The sequence below is a fragment of the Anolis carolinensis genome, chromosome 2, assembly GCF_035594765.1.
Source record: "Anolis carolinensis isolate JA03-04 chromosome 2, rAnoCar3.1.pri, whole genome shotgun sequence".
In the NCBI taxonomy this organism is placed as follows: domain Eukaryota; kingdom Metazoa; phylum Chordata; class Lepidosauria; order Squamata; family Dactyloidae; genus Anolis; species Anolis carolinensis.
Genome location: NC_085842.1, coordinates 218,416,469 through 218,434,012, shown reverse-complemented (window position 1 = coordinate 218,434,012; position 17,544 = coordinate 218,416,469). Strand labels below are relative to the sequence as shown.

The following is a 17,544-nucleotide window of genomic DNA, read 5'->3' as shown; positions in this document are numbered from 1 at the left end:
TCTGAGGATGCCAGCCATAGATGTGGGCAAAAGTGTAAAATGACCTACTGATGATGATACGTATGTAGAAGTATGTTCTTTGTTTGTCTGTATTCCAAAAATGTATAAATAGAGGAGGACAACTCTTTGTCCTCACTCTAGTGCTTTTTGGAGTAGAGTCAATTCCAGCTGGTATTCCTTAAAAACAAACCTTTCTTTTTTAAACCTCTAAAAGGATTTCTGTTGGTATTATTTCTCCTATCGGCCACAACATACTAACTAAATAAATGAGATGGACAGGGGTCTTGATCATTTCCAAATTTGGAAATATGGTAGTGAGGTCCCATCTACACTGCCATATAACCCAGTTTCTGAATCCAGATTATCTGCTTTGAACTGGATTATGTGGCAGTGTATACAGTGTTCCCTCACTACTTCGCAGTTCACTTTTTGCAGATTCGCTGTTTTGTGGTTTTTCAATAAACTCTAATAGACTATTATAAATAATTAAAAAATTACTATTTACAGCCTAAGAAAGGAAAGAAGGAGAAGCCAAAGGGAGAGAAAAGGAGCCCAAGCAGCAACAGAAAAAGAAGGAGGTGATTTATCAACACACAATTGGTTGATAAAAACTTAAAATAGTGTATAACTACTAAAATAATGTATAAATATTAAAATAAATATAGTGTCCCTACTTTGCGGATTTTCACTTATTGCGGGTAATCCTGGAACCTAACCCCAGCGATAAGTGAGGGAACACTGTACTCATATAATATACTCATATGTTGTGTTGCTTATTTGTTCAGTCACTTCCAACTCTTCGTGACCCCATGGACCAGCCCACGCCAGAGCTCCCTGTTGGCCATCGCCACCCCCAGCTCCTTCAAGGTCAAGCCAGTCACTTCAAGGATACCATCCAACCATCTTAACCCTTGGTCGGCCTCTCTTCCTTTTTTCCTTCCATTTTCCCCAGCATCGTGATCTAGAACTGAAGCACACTGAGGATATGCACTGAGGCTGCATTACAGGCTGTCCTGTGGGAAGGAAGAGTGTTTCTGGTTCCTCATCTCCCTTTTTTACTCCTAGAGTCTCACCTCACACATGACCTTGACATGAGTGACTTTGAACTGCTCTTTGGGGGTGCTGGTGGCTCCGGCTGGAGTAGCATCACTTCCAGCTTTAGGCTGGTCTGTCAGCACAGATAACACGAAATCACCAGGTTTACTAAGGCTCTCTCGCACCAAGAAGGTCCACGGTGTAGCCTTGGTTTGAAGTAAGGTTTCAGCTGCTGGTCCAGAAAGATGTCCATGATACCACCTGAGGAAGAGAGGTGAGCACAGAAGCAGAGTAAACATGGCTGGAGCTCAACCAGGGCAATGGAAACCATCTGAGACATTGGTCCAAGGAAAGAAACCAAATGAGACTGCATTGGATGATCTGGATAACCTAGAGCAAGGGTCCCCAAAGTAAGACCTGTAGGCCAGATGTGGCCTTCCAAGGTCATTTACCCATCCTCTGCACTAAACTTTAGAGTTGCCCTAAATCTGAAACCGAGGCCTGGCTGTGGCGCAGGCTGGTGAGCAGCCAGGTGCAATAAATCACTCTGACCAAGAGGTCATGAGTTCAAGGCCAGCCCGTGGCGGGGCGAGCACCCGACAATTAAAAATAAAAAATAGCCCCTGCTCATTGCTGACCTAGCAACCCGAAAGATAGTTGCATCTATCAAGTAGGAAATTAAGGTACCACTTATAAAGTGGGGAGGCTAATTTAACTAATTTACGACTCCATAAAAATCATCCAGCCGCTGTTGGAATGAGGAAGTGCCATCACAGTGGATGATGAAGCAGCTGCTCCCCCTGTGGCCAGAATCAAACATCCCCTCAGGAGAAGGTTAAATTGCCTCTGCGTCTGTCTCTGTCTTTGTTCTATGTGTATGGGATTTAATGTTTGCCTTATATTATACAATGTGATCCGCCCTGAGTCCCCTTCGGGGTGAGAAGGGTGGAATATAAATACTGTAAATAAAATAAAATAAATAAACAACTTGAAGACACACAATAACAACAATCCTAATTAACTCGACTGGCTGAGATAGTAACACTTTTGCTTTTTGATGGTTTGATATGCACAATCTTTGTTTCATGCACAAAATTATCTAAAAGATTGTCTATAAAATTACCTTTTGACTATGTGTATAAGGTACATGTGAAACGTAACTAAATTTTGTGTTTAGACTCGGGTCTCCTCTCCAAAATATCTCCTTATGCAAGTACAGGTATTCCAAAATCCAAAAGAAATTCTGAAATCCAGAACACTTTTATCCCCAAGCATTTTGGATAAGGAATATTCAACTTCTGCTGTTATTACTTGGAAAATCCATTCCCAAATGAATTGCGGATAAGTTTAGAAGGACAAAAAAGCTGAAGACATAGTAGGTTACATTATCGTCCCTCCTAAACTATAATTCCCAACACTTTGACACTGTGAACGCTGGCTCCACTATCCCACTCCAAGTTTACATCAATCTGCTTACTGTCTATTATTCTAACAATTCTAATAATAATAATATAATACACATTAATTATTCAATCAGAAGGAAGCCTGGGGCAAAATTTCCAAGCCCAGGTTCGCAAAGGATTAAATGCCTATGACGGGAAGAGGAGCCTGGGAAGTTTCCCCACCTCCGCCCCCACCCCCCATAATGGTCATTTGCCCTTCCAATTTCAGGAGGCTCCCAAAAAACCAATCAGGGCCACCACCAAAAACCAGAACATGAAACGGGTCAAGGTTTACCCGGACTGCACAACCTTAATGTAGTAAAGGTAAAGGTTTCCCCTGACGTTAAGTCCAGTCATGTCTGACTCTGGGGGTTGGTACTTATCTCCATTTCTAAGCCGAAAAGCCGGCGTTATCCGTAGACACCTCCAAGGTCATGTGGCCGGCATGACTGCATGGAGCGCCGTTACCTTCCAGCCAGAGCGGTACCTATTGATCTACTCACATTGGCATGTTTTCGAACTGCTAGGTTGGCAAAAGCTGGAGCAACAGCGGGCGCTCACTCTGCTCCCCGGATTTGAACCTGGGACCTTTCGGTCTGCAAGTTCAGCAGCTCAGTGCTTTAACACACTTCGCCACCGGGGTTCCTAACCTTAATGTACTACATATATATATATATATATATATATATATATGAATATATTCATATAACCTTTACTCTGTAAACAAGAGGTGGAATTTTTTCCATTACACTTATATACTGTACTAAAGTTGATTTTTATTTTCTCAATTAGAAATATATCCATTTTAGTGGCATCTACTGCAACTCAATCAACAAATTGTGCAAATTATAAAAGTTATAACAGTACCTACTTGAAACACACCAGTCTTTGTGTGTGGGGGAGTGTTTTTCAGGTGACACACCTAGGAACTATGGGTGACACATTAGTGTGTCCTGATACACAATTTGGAAAGCTCTGCTCTAGGACTCATTGCTCTCTTCTTAACAGAAGATGTATTGTTAGTGGGACAATGATGGTGGCCATGGAAGGATCTAACATACATGGAACTGTGGCACAGCACAGTTTCCATGGCCCAAAACATTGCTCTCAAAACTACTTCCACCATCTAAGTCAGTGGTTCCCAAACTGTGGTCCATGGACCACCACTGGTCCCCAAGAACAAAAAAAAAGTTCCACGGCCTCTCCATTACTACAAAGTTGCAATGAGAGTGACTGGTTTTGCGAAATCCTCTTATAGTGCTGAGACAAGGGGATGTCAGGAGGGGGAGAGGCTGACTACCCATGAAAGGTGCAACAACAATCCTCCTGACTGCTGCTTCTCCTCATCCTCCCTCCCTCTGAGCAGAGCCGTTCCATGTGGCGCCTGGAAGTGCCTTGGTGTCTCCGTTTTTAGGCCTGTTCCTGGGGTTATTTGGGGTGCTGATTCAGAAAATGGCATTGGATAGACCACATAAATTCTAGATTATTAGATATGATTTTCTGTGGGCGAGCAGATGGTGACTACTGGATGGCATATATTCTGTATCAGAAACTAGAGCTGATGTGGTCTAGCCAATGCAGTTTTCTGAATCAGCACCCCAAATAACCAAACCAAATCTAAAGTTGACCAAAAACTGATTCATAACCCTTTTGGTACTAATGTTGGTGAGTGGTCCCTGGTCAAGTGGTCTCTGGTCAAAAAAAAGGCTGGGAACCACTGATCTAAGTAGAAGCAGCCCCCAAAGTCCTTCCAGAGTGATTATCATGTTTGACAATACGGATAGCTTCCCCGAAGTCTACAATAATCAATAGGATCACACTCCTTTTCTCCCTTCTTTCAGAAAACAAATTGCAAGGGATGACTAAAGTACTTTCTATTCCAAAACCAGTCCAGAAATTTAGTTTCCATAGATCCAGAAAATCAAGTTTCATTGGTTGGCCAATACCACATACCCAGGCTCCTTGCCCAATGAGAAGGAATGGTTTACATTGCTCAAGTCAAGGTCATGGCTGGCTACTACTTATTTTCTCTGTCTAGGAGGAATCTACAGAAGCAGATTTTGGGGTCCTGGTCTGGAGTGAAAAGTTTTCCCTCTCTTTGGCTCGATGTGGGGGGAAACCAATTCACAGAGGAAAAGGTTAGTTTTGAGGCTACAAAACTGTGAAAGGAGACATCACAGTACAGGGAACAATGCTTACTGTTTTCGCTGATCACACATAAAAGTAATTTTTATTTTTAAAAAGATATATTTTGTTGGAACTGGCAAATGATATCATAAACATGAACATTATTGTTTTCTTTCAAAACGCTATAACAGCTGCTTGAGTAGTTTATGTCAGACACTGGAAAGAAAGTATTATTCCATCTGTAAATGAGTGTCTGACCAAATTGCTAGATTGCTGTGAGTTTTCTGGGCTGTATGGCCATGTTCCAGAAACATTCTCTCCTGACATTTTGCCCACATCTATGGCAGGAATCCTTAGAGGTTGTGAGGTCCGTTACTCCTTGTACCCCACTCCAGTAAGGAACCTGGCTGCCACCCATTGGCCTACTTGTAGTTTCCGAACAGTCTTCAAACGCAACCCCATGTAGAGTGTATTGCAGTAGTCTATATGGGGATGTAACAACTACCATGGCCAAATCTGACTTCCCAATATGTGTATTTGTGGTATTTTTACAATGTGTATGTGTTTTAATTATTCTGTGACCTACCTCGAGCCACGAGGAGGGGTGGGTAAGAAATAACATTATTATTATTATTATTATTATTATTATTATTATTATTATTATTATTATTATATTATGACACAGCAAACAAGATAGACATGCTAGATTTCGTATCACAAAATCACAAGTCGAACACTTCCCAAGTGTTTAGGACTGTGTGATGTATTTTCGGATGATGCGTGCAGTAGGGTGGCCTTTTGCAGTTGGCAGATTGTGATTTTGTCAATGTCTATTGTTTCCAAATGCTGGCTGAGATCTTTTGGCATGGCACCCAATGTGCCCATCACCACCGGGACCACCTGCACTGGTTTCTGCCAGAGTCTTTGAAGTTCAATCTTGAGGTCCAGATAGCGGCTGAGTTTTTCCTGTTGTTTTTTGTCAATGCGACTGTCACCTGGGATGACAACATCAATGATCCAAACCTTTTTCTTTTCCACAACTGTGATGTCTGGTGTGTTGCGTTCCAGAACTTTGTCAGTCTAGATTCGGAAGTCCCACAGTATCTTTGCGTGCTCATTCTCCAATACTTTTGCAGGTTTGTGATCCCACCAGTTCTTTACTGCTGGGAGGTGGTACTTGAGGCATAAGTTCCAATGAATCATTTGGGCCACATAGTTGTGCCTCTGTTTGTAGTCTGTCTGTGCGATTTTCTTACAGCAGCTGAGGATATGATCAATGGTTTCGTCAGCTTCCTTGCACAGTCTGCATTTTGGGTCATCAGCTGATTTTTCGATCTTGGCCTTAATTGCATTTGTCCTGATGGCTTGTTCCTGGGCTGCAAGGGTCAGGCCTTCTGTCTCTTTCTTCAGGGTCCCATTTGTGAGCCATAGCCAGGTCTTTTCCTTATCAGCTTTTCCTTCAATTTTGTCAAGGAACTTTCCATGCAATGTTTTGTTGTGCCAGCTGTCAGCTCTAGTTTGTAGTGCGGTTTTCTTGTACTGATTCTTTGTCTGCTGTGTTTCGAGGAGTTTCTGATTTTTTACTTCAATCAAAGCAGTTTCTTCACTTTGCTTTACATATTCTGCCAGAGCATGTTCTTCTTCTTTGGCTGCTTGTTATTGTTGTTGTTGTTGTTGTTGTTGTTGTTATTATTATTATTAAATGTGTAACTCGAGGACTAAAGCATGAAGGGAATGATGTATTTATTGAAATGGGTGCTAGGGCACTTCTACTGCTCAGCTGCTTGTGTTTGGAAATGTCCTCTCCTTCTCTTTATCTTCTGAAAGATGCATGGAATTACAGAACTGCAGCTCTCGCCATGTCAACGATGGCAAATGCTCAAGCGTAGCAGCTATGGAGAAAGGCCTTCCTTTCTACAGGGAGGAAACAGTTAAGCTGAGAGGACCCAACGGGAGGAAGCCACGTGATGGAAAATCCTGGGTGGGAGGGATGGCAGAAAGAGCTCGAGAGAGCTTTCGTAAGGGCCCGAAGGGCAGAACTTTCCAACCGCAAGGGAGGAAGCAGCAGGGTCCCTGACCAACTGCTACATTTTGGATGCACACAAACACACACACATACACTCCCTAGAGAGTTTAAACAACTCTATAAGGCAGGGATCCTCAAGTTTTTAAAGCAGGGGGGCAGTTCACGGTCTCTCAGGCTGTTGGGGGGCCAGATTATCATTTGGGGAAAAAATGAACGAATTCCAATATATCTTATTTGTAGTGCAAAAAACAAAACAAAAATAGCACCATGAAAGAACAACACAATATTTTAAATGAAGAACAACTTGAACCAACTTAAACGTACCAGTATTTCAATGGGAAGTGTGGGCCTGCTTTTGGCGGATGAGATAGTCAAGTTAATCAGGACTGTTGTTGTTGTTGTCTGCCTTCAAGTCGTTGGGGAGCTGGAGCTGACAAAGGGAGCTCACCCACACTCCCCGGATTTGAACCGCCGCAGTCCTACTGGCACAAGGATTAAAGCCATTGCACCACTGAGGGCTCCAAGTCAAAAGGTAATTTTGGATAAAGTGCTATCACTGAAAGTCAAACTTAATCCTGTACAGATTAACTGATCTATGTGCCTTCATTTCCAATTTATGGCAACCCTAAGGCAACTCTGATCCCATCTAGACTGCCATATAATCCAGATTATCAAAACCGATAATCCACATGATCATTTTTGAACTGGATTATATGTGTCTACACTACCATATAATCCAGTTCAATGCAGATAATCTGGATTTTATATGGCAATATAGAATGGATTTGTTCAGAGAGGGGCTGCCTTTGCCTTCCTCCGAGGCTGAAAGAGTATGACTTGTCCAAGGGCCCCCAGTAGGTTTCCGTGGCTGATCAGGGACTCCAAGACGGGTCTCCATAGTTTCATCCCAATGCCCAAACTTCTACGCCCCATGCACTCTCTTAGCTGCTCTCCCTGTACGTTTCATGTAAGAGTTCTACAGCTTATCTCAACCACAATTTTCACATTTAACCATGGGCCAAAAATAGCAAATCAGTGAAACAGAGGAAATCCACAGATACTGAAACTTCATCACATGGCCATGGGCAGATTATGCGTCCTTGCTCAGGCGATCTCTCCACACTGAAAGGCGTGGAAGAGCCAAGAGGGAGATTGACATCTTATCAGAACCAAGTGGAGGATTCCTCTGTACTGAGGAACCAGAATTGAAACATGTGCAAAAGTCCTGAACATCCACAACATGGTGATTATAGGCCCTTCCACACAGCCATAGGTAAAGATAAAGGTTTTCCCCTGACATTCAATCTAGTTGTGTCTGACTCTGGGGGTTGGTGCTCATCTCCATTTCTAAGCCAAAGAGCTGGCATTGTCCACAGACACCTCCAAGGTCATGTGGTCAGCATGACTGCATGGAGCACCGTTACCTTCCCGCAGGAGCGGTACCTATTGATCTACCGACATTAGCATATTTTTGAACTGCTGGACTGGCAGAAGCTGGGGCTAACAGTGGGAGCTCACCCCCACTCTCTGGATTCGAACTGCTGACCTTTTGGTCAGCAAGTTCATCAACTCAGCGGTTTAATCCGCTGCACCACCGGGGGTTCCTATATGGGGTTATATGGCTCCACACAGCCATATAGCCCAGAATATCAAGGCAGAAAATCCCACAATATTTGCTTTGAATTGGGTTATTTGAGTCCACACTGCCATATATTCCAGTTCAAAGCAGATAATGTGGGATTTTATTCAGCTGTGTGGAAGAGGCCTATGAGAATCTGTTTCTTTACATGGATACCTGATTCCAGGTATTGGCATGCAAGACACAGGTTGTGTGTAAGACTACTTGGTGTGGCATTCACATATGGCCACGTGAATGGATGAGTATGTGTTCGTTTTATATAACCATGACAGCTAGCCCAGTGCAAGTTGCCTTGACACATCATTCTTTTTAGCCCCCAGAAGCTACTCTAGAAAATCCTGACAAGTATTTTAAGCGACAATGTTAAGGGAAAGTGGCATTTCTAAAGGACACTGAGCAGATGACAGCGAGAGTGAATAAAAGGCACCAGACTAGGGAAGAGAATCAAAGGAGAAATGGTTGAAGGTAAATATCCTCACAGAGGCATCAGCCTGGCTCTGAAGCCAGAGAATGACAAATGCCAAACTTCCATGGATGTTGCCGTGCAAGGCTCTGTAGCAGCCAAAGGCTACTACAGGGAGCAGATGGCCTCATTCGGCATGATAATGCATGCATTCGGCTCAATCTTCTCCCTTTTTGCTTGCCTTTCAATACCTTGAACATATTGGGGCATTAGCTACAAGAGTATTTTTAGGAACAAGAAATCAGCTGGGTAGCTGTGAGTTTTCTGGGCTGTATGGCCATGATCCAGAAGAATTCTCTCCTGAAATTTTTCACCCACATCTATGGCAGGCATCCTCAGAGGTTGTGAGGTTGTTGGAAACTAGGCGAGTGGGGTTTATATATCTGTGGAAAGTCCAGGGAGGGAGAAAGAACCTTTGTCTGTTTGAGGCAAGTATGAATGTTACAATAGCTCTTGATTAGCATTAAATAGCCTTGCAGCTTCAAAACCCGACTGATTCCTGCCTGGGGGTATCCTTTGTTGGGAGGTGTTAGCTGGCCCTGATTGTTTCTTGTCTGGAATCTCACTGTTTGTCTGAGTATTGTTCTTTATTTACTGTATTGATTTTAGAGTGCTTTTTAATACTGGTAGCCAGATTTTGTTAATTTTCATTATGTTCATTTTGTTGGGATTAGCTGGCCCTAGGTATTTTTCAAGTGTAGGTGAACAGAATTTTGGCACACACACCCCAAAAACCAATCACTGAAAAATAAAAGCGAAAATGTTGGATAATAAGGAGGGATTAAGGAAAAGCCTATTAAACATCAAATTACATTAAGATTTTACAAATTAAGCATCAAAACATCATGTTTTACAAGAAATCAACAGAAAAAGCAGTCTCGACTGCGCCCCCATATGTTTTGCGCCCGAAGCGACTGCTTAATTCGCCTCATTGTTGGACCGACCCTGTTAGCTGGCCCTGATTGTCTCTTGACCGATTCTTGATTGTTTCATTCAGGACAGTAAATATAGAACAACATTCAAAAGCAGGTGAATTCCAGACAAGAAGCAATTGTCTTCAACAGTAAAGGCAAAGTGTATACTTTGACTTATATTGCCTGCAACAGACAGTTTGGAAAGGCATTTTGTTCTTTTAAGAGTGGGGAAAGTTCCATAAGCTAGGAAACCCTCAAACAATTGTATTATTGGGGGGGGGGGGCGGGTTTGAAGGAAGCCGAAAGCAACCAATGTCACACTGGCCTATCAATTCAGAAACTCCTCTGTAACAAGTGTAAAGAAGGGCCATATGTCCAGAGCTTATGTGACATTTAAACCATTTCATTTGTACCAATCAACTACAAATACATGTACAGTCAGTCCCCACATTCACTAGGGTTAGAGGTATAAAATTCCTGTAAAAATCAAACATGGAAGGCTTTCATGGCCGGAATCACTAGGTTGCTGTGAATTTTCCGGGCTGTATGGCCATGTTCCAGAAGCAATCTCTCCTGACGTTTCACCCACATCTAGGTCAGGCAAAAGCACTTGATGAACCAACCTGGACACAGCATATTATTTGAGAACACAGAAATGCTGGATCACTCTAACAACCACCGTGTCAGACTTCACAGAGAAGCCACTGAAATCCACAAGCATGTGGACAATTTCAACAGAAAGGAGGGAACCATGAAAATGAACAAAATGTGGATATCAGTATTTTTTTTAAAAAAAAAAACCTCTAAATTTAGAACATTAAATATAGAACAACAATTTTAAAAAAACAGGAAACAATCAGGGCCAGCCAACACCTCCCAACAAAGGACTCCCCCAGGCATGAAACAACCAGGCTTTGAAGCTGTGAGGCTATTCAGTGCTAATCAAGTTGGCCAACTGCAACATTCGCACTGGCCTCCAGCAGACAAGGGTTCTTTCTCCCACCCTGGACTCTCCACAGATATATAAACCCCACTTGCCTAGTTTCCAACAGACCTCACAACCTGTGAGGATGGCTGCCATAGATGTTGGCAAAGGAGAGAATGCTTCTGGAACATGGCCATACAGCCTAGAAAACTCACAGCAACCTAAAGAAATTGCTATTTTTAAATCTGAGAGCAAAGTTCAATAGGAATATTTTATAGATATTAAAATATTTTAACATTTTAAATCAAAGCTATGGATAATCAAATCTATAAAAGTCGAATCACAAATGCGGAGGGACAACTGTACAAATGCCGGTGCCTGAGTTTGGATGCAGAAAGAGGAGAGTGCTCATTTGTAGGCACAAGCCAGTGTTTTCTCATACCTTTCTGTAGTGGGATCGGAGCAGTTCAGCGGATACCTCAAATCTATGATGGTTCCGTCTTTATCTTGCAGGCATCCCTGCTGCTGTGTGTAGTACTCCACCAGTTCGGACAAGGTGGCAAACTTCTCTCCTCCATAGAGGTCATAAAAATCCCCCGTATTCTGGATGCGGATGTGGGTTACCTGATCACCAACCCTGTAGGGGCAGGAAGAAGTATATGATCAAGAAAAGCAGAAGGAACTAACAAAAGTAGGTAGGAAAGAGAGGAGAAGAAAGGAAAGCCATTCCTCAATCCATGAGCTCCAGAAACGTGGGCCAAATGCATGGGAAGGATATACAGTAGAGTCTCGCTTATCCAACCTTCACTCATCTAACGTTCCATGTTATCCAACACAGTCTGCCTTTTACTAGTCAGTGTTTTCAATACATCGCGATGTTTTGGTGCTAAATTTGTAAATATAGTAATTACTACATAACGTTATTGTGTATTGAACTGCTTTTTTAGTATATTTGTTGTAGGTGCTTAATTTGTAAAATTATATAAGTAACTAGCTGTGCCCGGCCACACGTTGCTGTGGTGAAGTATGGTGGTATGGGAAATAAAGTATTGAGGAATTGGTGGTAGTTAAGGTAAAGGGTAAAGGTTTTCTCCTGACATTAAGTCCAGTTGTGTCCAACTGCACACTGAAGTGTATTATATGGCAGTTCAAATCTGATAATCTGTATTTTATAGGCAGTGGGGAAGAAACCTAAGTGAGGCCTAACTCTGCCTGTCCCCTGGGCTGAGTGGGTTGCTAGGAGACCAAGTGGGTGGAGCTTAGCCTTCTAACTGGCAGTAATTGGATAAAAACAATTATTCCTCTCCCTCTAATTAGGACTTTATTTTTCTTTTTTTGTTGTTGTATGAACGTAGAGGCATGGATGAGGGGTTGTGCTGCCAAGTGTAGTGTTTCTGGGATGTGTAGTTTTGTTGTTTTGTCCTAGGCCGAAATTTCATTACCCTTTTATATATATAGATTTGATGTTTAATAGGCTTTTCCTTAATCCCTCCTTATTATCCAACATTTTCGCTTATCCAACGTTCTGCCGACCCGATTCTGTTAGATAAGCGAGACTCTACTGGACCTTGAATTTATACTTATGAGAGTTATCCTCAGCATACCTTTCACATGCCAAGGCTCATATGCTGAGTCACAGAATTTGACCCTTTCACCCAGGCCAGAGCATGAATTAAAAGTATGTATCAAGCTCCATTATGTTTCTCATCCATACTTTTCTATCATTCATTTCTTCAGACTGTAAAACAAGTATTTTTTAAGGTACACAATAACTTGAATGTTACGATTGTCACAGGCAATTCCGTTCCACATGAAATTCCAAGTGAGTCTTGGGATTCTTCCACAAATTCAAAATATGAGGAATGTTGTATGAAGCCAAATGAGTTTTTGAAGACTAGTGAGGAAGAGGGATTTACACATTTTCGTTTGCCCTCTCCTGAGAACTCTGATAAGCACCAAAGGTAAAGGTAAGGGGTTTCCCTGACATTAAGTCTAGTTGTGTTTGATTTTTGGGGTTGGTGCTCATCTCCATTTCTAAGCCGAAGAGCTGGTGTTGTCCAAAGACACCTCCAAGGTCATGTGGCTGGCATGACTGCATGGAGCACCGTTACCTTCCCACAGAAGCGGTACCTATTGATCTACTCAGATTTGCATGTTTTCGAACTGCTAGGTTGGCAGAAACTGGGCCTAACAGTGGGAGCTCACCCCGCTTCCCAGATGCGGACCGCCAACCTTTTGGTCTGCAAGTTCAACTGCTCAGTGGTTTAACCTGCTGCACCACCAAAGGGCAGTAGTAATTGGTGACTTTAACAGCCTTAGCCATATATGGGGGCTATGCTCAAGAAGATAAAAATGGAGAGGCTGTCCTTTCTTAGGCCAAACTGCATAAACTGAACTGCTTATTCATGATAGTAAGCTCCCACCATCCTACAACAGTGGGAGATGGCAACGAGAATATAACCCAGACCTTCTGTTTCTGAGCGACAGTATCGTGCAACAATGCACCACCAATACCAAACACGTAGCATTGGCCAATAATATGCCAATTATTTCCGACTATAAGGGCTCAGGAACTCCGATTTAAATGAAGATTCGACTTCAGAAAGGCAGATTGGTCTAAATTCTTATATATGTTAGATGACAAGAGTATATCGGTTGTGCCAACCTCTGTGAAATGCAAGCGCTTTATCAAAATAGTCAAAACCTGCTCACAGGCTTCTATACCAAGAGACTGCAGAACACACTCCCTTCACAGCATAATAATAATAATAATAATAATAATAATAATAATAATAATAATAATAATAATAATAATCGCACAGACAGACTACAAACAGAGGCACAACTATGTGGTCCAAATGATCCATTGGAACTTATGCCTCAAGTACCACCTCCCAGCAGTAAAGAACTGGTGGGATCACAAACCTGCAAAAGTATTGGAAAATGAGCACGCAAAGATACTGTGGGACTTCCGAATCCAGACTGACAAAGTTCTGGAACACAACACGCCAGACATCACAGTTGTGGAAAAGAAAAAGGTTTGGATCATTGATGTCGCCATCCCAGATGACAGTCGCATTGACCACTATCAGGACCTCAAGATTGAACTGCAAAGACTCTGGCAGAAACCAGTACAGGTGGTCCCGGTGGTGATGGGCACATTGGGTGCCATGCCAAAAGATCTCATCCAGCATTTGGAAACAACAGACATTGACAAAATTACGATCTGTCAACTGCAAAAGGCCACCCTACTGGGATCTGCGCGCATCATCCGAAAATACATCACACAGTCCTAGACACTTGGGAAGTGTTCGACTTGTGATTTTGCGATACGAAATCCAGCATATCTATCTTGTTTGCTGTGTCATACAATGTCGTTGTGTTAATAATAATAATAATAATAATAATAATAATAACTTTATTTTTATATCCCGCCCCCATCTTCCTAAAGTGACTCGGGGAGGCTCACAAGGGGACAAGCCAAACAACAACAAATTTAAATATAGATCAATAAAGTTAAAACATAGTAAATTACAAAAAACATAAAACACCATCAATAACCAATTAAAACTTAAGCAATAATAATAACTGGGCATATAAATGGGGGTCCTAAGATATATACGGATGATTGGAGCAGGGGAAGAGAAGTAATCTCAATAAACACTGAGCCTAAAGGTGTGGAATAGTATTAAAGTGCAGTATCTGATATACTTGTAAACGAATTGAGTGTCTGATGGGATCACTTACTCAAATGCACATTAGTCCTTATTATAATTATTATGCTATGCTTTCGACACAAAAAAACCCACCTGGAGATAGTGACAATTTGGAAAAAGGGAGAAAAACTGGGTAGACCAAAGCTGGTCAGCTGGTCAGAAGACAGGAAATTGGTGAAGGAAGTTGTGTGACAGAAGATCTGCAGCCTTGGGCCAGTGCTAGGAAAAGGATTTCCTGGCCCAGTGTCTAAAGTCTTCCCAGAAACAGTCAACTTGAGGAAGTGTTTGGAAACTGCTGGGAGATGTGGGGCTCTCTAATAGGGCCCAGGTTAATAAAGAAGTGGACTTGTAAATCCTTCTGCTTTTGGCACAGGATCAAAATTCTCCCACACAGAGCTGCAAAAATAAAAAAGGCCTGGGCTTCATCACTGAGCGATTCTTCTCATGCGGTAGGATCAACCCCCAGGTCCTGTCCAGCAGATCAGAACAGTTGCTAAGAATAATCCTAGTCAGGTGGCTGAAGTTGTTTAAAATGACCTAACCACTTCAAGGAGCCTTTGTTTGGCAAAGTGGGTATATGTCTTTCTCTGCTTCATTATCTAAAATCCTTTGGGTTACAATCCTTTTCTCAACATGTCTATTATGACCTAAAGAAGAGATTTGTATTATACAAGTGCAGAGGAAACTTAATAATTGTTCTGACCAGGAAGGTTGGATTTGGCCATTAGTTTGTTCTGTTAAGCATAACTTTGGGAGTCTACCATTGTCCATTTAAAAAAAAATTGACCAATAATTGAAGACCCTGATTTTGGCGAGTCATTAAATAGAATTGGAGTCCCTGTTGACACAGCGGGTTAAACCACTGAGCTGCTGAACGTGCTGACCGAAAGGTTGGTGGTTCGAATCCGGGGAGCGGAGTGAGCTCCCGCTGTTAGCCCCGGCTTCTGCCAACCTAGCAATTCGAAAACATGCAAATGTGAATAGATCAATAGGTACCGCTTCTGTGGGAAGGTAACAGTGCTCCATGCAGACATGCTGGCCGCATAACCTTGGAGGTGTCTACGGACAATGCTGGCTCTTCGGCTTAGAAATGGAGATGAGCACCAACCCCCAGAGTCAGACACAACTAGACTTAATGTTACTTTTACCTTGTAAAAGTAAAATATACCTGGAGTATATTTCTAATTCCACTCTGACAGCAGCAGCAGTGGTCCTTATGTCTACCCCTAGCATCTGTCTCAGGAATTTTGGTTGGATTTGTTCCATTATCGATAATTTATTTAGACCCCACATTTTGGCCCAGTATAATATTATAGGGACAGTTTTGGTTTTGTAAACTTTTATTAGTGGGATTAAAGACCCTGGGTATCTATGGGATAGTAGTCTTGTCAGTGTGCTTGAGAGTTTTGTGTGTGTGTGTGTGTGTCAGGAGCAACCTGAGTTGCTTTTGGAGTGAGAGATTTGACCGTCTGCAAGGACGTTGCCCAGGGGACGCCTGGATGTTTTGATGTTTTACCATCCTTGTGGGAGGCTTCTCTCATGTCCCCGCATGGAGCTGGAGCTGATAGAGGGAGCTCATCCACGCTCTCCCCGGGTGGGATTCGAACCTGGCAGCTTTCAGGTCAGCCACCCAACCTTCAAGTCACAAGGCTTTTATCCCCTAGGCCACCGGAGGCTCCTTGCTTGAGAGTGCCCGAATTTTAATTGCATGTGAGTGAAAATGCACAGGCCATGTACTTGACTCTGAAAATATTAAACCTAAGTATGTAAATGAAGCATCTAGGAACGACTAGTCCCCATAAAGGACAACCTTCTGAAACCTTCTGCATAAGGAATGACAAGCAACAGAGTTTTAAGAAGTTTCACAAGCAAACGTAGTAATATCAGGTGAATTACCTACCTGACAGAAAGGGAGAAGTCCCCTTTGTTCTTTCGACTAGGGCGAGCCAAGAAACTGCCATGGATTCCTCGTGCTTTGAGCAAGGCCTCAGCATCGATGCCACTCAGGTCACGGTGGAACCACCTGCTTTGGGAGGGAGACGTGGAAAGGAGGGATTTGGAAAAGAAAGAGACAGGAAGAATCCTTTTTAGTGGAATGCGTCAATCCATAAAGAGAAAGAAAGTAGACAGAATGATTATGGTAGGTAATTCCCATTCTTACAGCTGAGTTCACGTGTACATGCTAACTGAATGCTTGTGTCGGAGTCTTACGTGTACCAAGCCGGTGATTTGAGTAGGGAGGTGAGGTGTCCCTTTTTGTTTGGACCACTGATCTTCCTTGCTTGCAGGGGCCAATGAGTCAGATCAGTCCAGATGCCATTAAAGGACCTTCACAGCACCTTGAACCCATTGCTTTCAAACAGTTGTAGTACACCTGAGTTCTCTGCTATGATTCTCTAAGTGTTAACTAGTCAAGTGACAAGAAATCAAATGTTGTATTGTTATTGTCACTTTAAACAACAGTACGGACATTTGTGGCCTTTGACAATGTGGCACACCAAAAGTTTGCAAAGAGAGAAAGTGGTGGAGAAACGTTCACTGGCTAAATATTTTGCAAAATACAGTAGCAGTGCTTAAAAGAGGAAGAAAGAAGAGGTTCAAGGATGAGAAAAAAGTATTAATCCTGACTCCACCTTAGCCTAGTGCCCACATTTGCAAGGCCATGTGCAACTAAAGTAGTGGTCTCACAGCATCCCTCCGCACAAATAAATAAATATTTGGAGTGTTGTCAAAGGTTTTCATGGCCAGGATCACAGGGTTGTTGTGTGTTTTCTGGGCTGTATGGCCATGTTCCAGAAGTATTCTCTCCTGACGTTTTGGTGGCAAAGTGCATTAAAGCACTGAGCTGCAGACCGAAAGGTCCCAGGTTCAAGCCCCAGGAGCGGTGTGAGCAGCCGCTGTTAGTTCCAGCTCCTGCCAACCTAGCAGTTCGAAAACATGCCAATGTGAGTAGATCAATAGGTACCGCTCCGGCGGGAAGGTAACGGCGCTCCATGCAGTCATGCCAGCCACATGACCTTGGAGGTGTCTACGGACAACGCCAGCTCTTTGACTTAGAAATGGAGATGAGCACCAACCCACAGAGTCAGACATGACTGGACTTAACATCAGGGGAAACCTTTACCTTTACCTATGGCAGGCATCCTCAGAGGTTGTGAGGTGTATACCTGCCATACCTGTGGGTGAAACCTCAGGAGAGAATATTTCTGGAACATGGCCATACAGCCCAGAAAACACACAACAACCCAAATATTTGG

At 42.7% G+C, this 17,544-nt stretch overlaps 1 protein-coding gene across 4 annotated transcripts in view; it reads right to left on the bottom strand.

Annotated features, from left to right (window-relative positions):
• ptpn6 (protein tyrosine phosphatase non-receptor type 6) overlaps positions 1 to 17,544 on the bottom strand; it is a 47,390-nt gene that overhangs the window by 15,582 nt on the left and 14,264 nt on the right. For 2 of the 4 annotated variants that reach the window (XM_062971789.1, XM_062971792.1), the window contains 3 exons: positions 16,188 to 16,313; positions 11,014 to 11,208; positions 1,074 to 1,296 (listed from right to left, as the gene is read on the bottom strand). In XM_062971789.1, the coding sequence (XP_062827859.1) occupies positions 1,074 to 1,296; positions 11,014 to 11,208; positions 16,188 to 16,313 (544 nt within the window). The remainder of the gene's footprint in view (positions 1 to 1,073; positions 1,297 to 11,013; positions 11,209 to 16,187; positions 16,314 to 17,544) is intronic. The other 2 variants (XM_062971790.1, XM_062971793.1) reach the window with 1 other exon arrangement.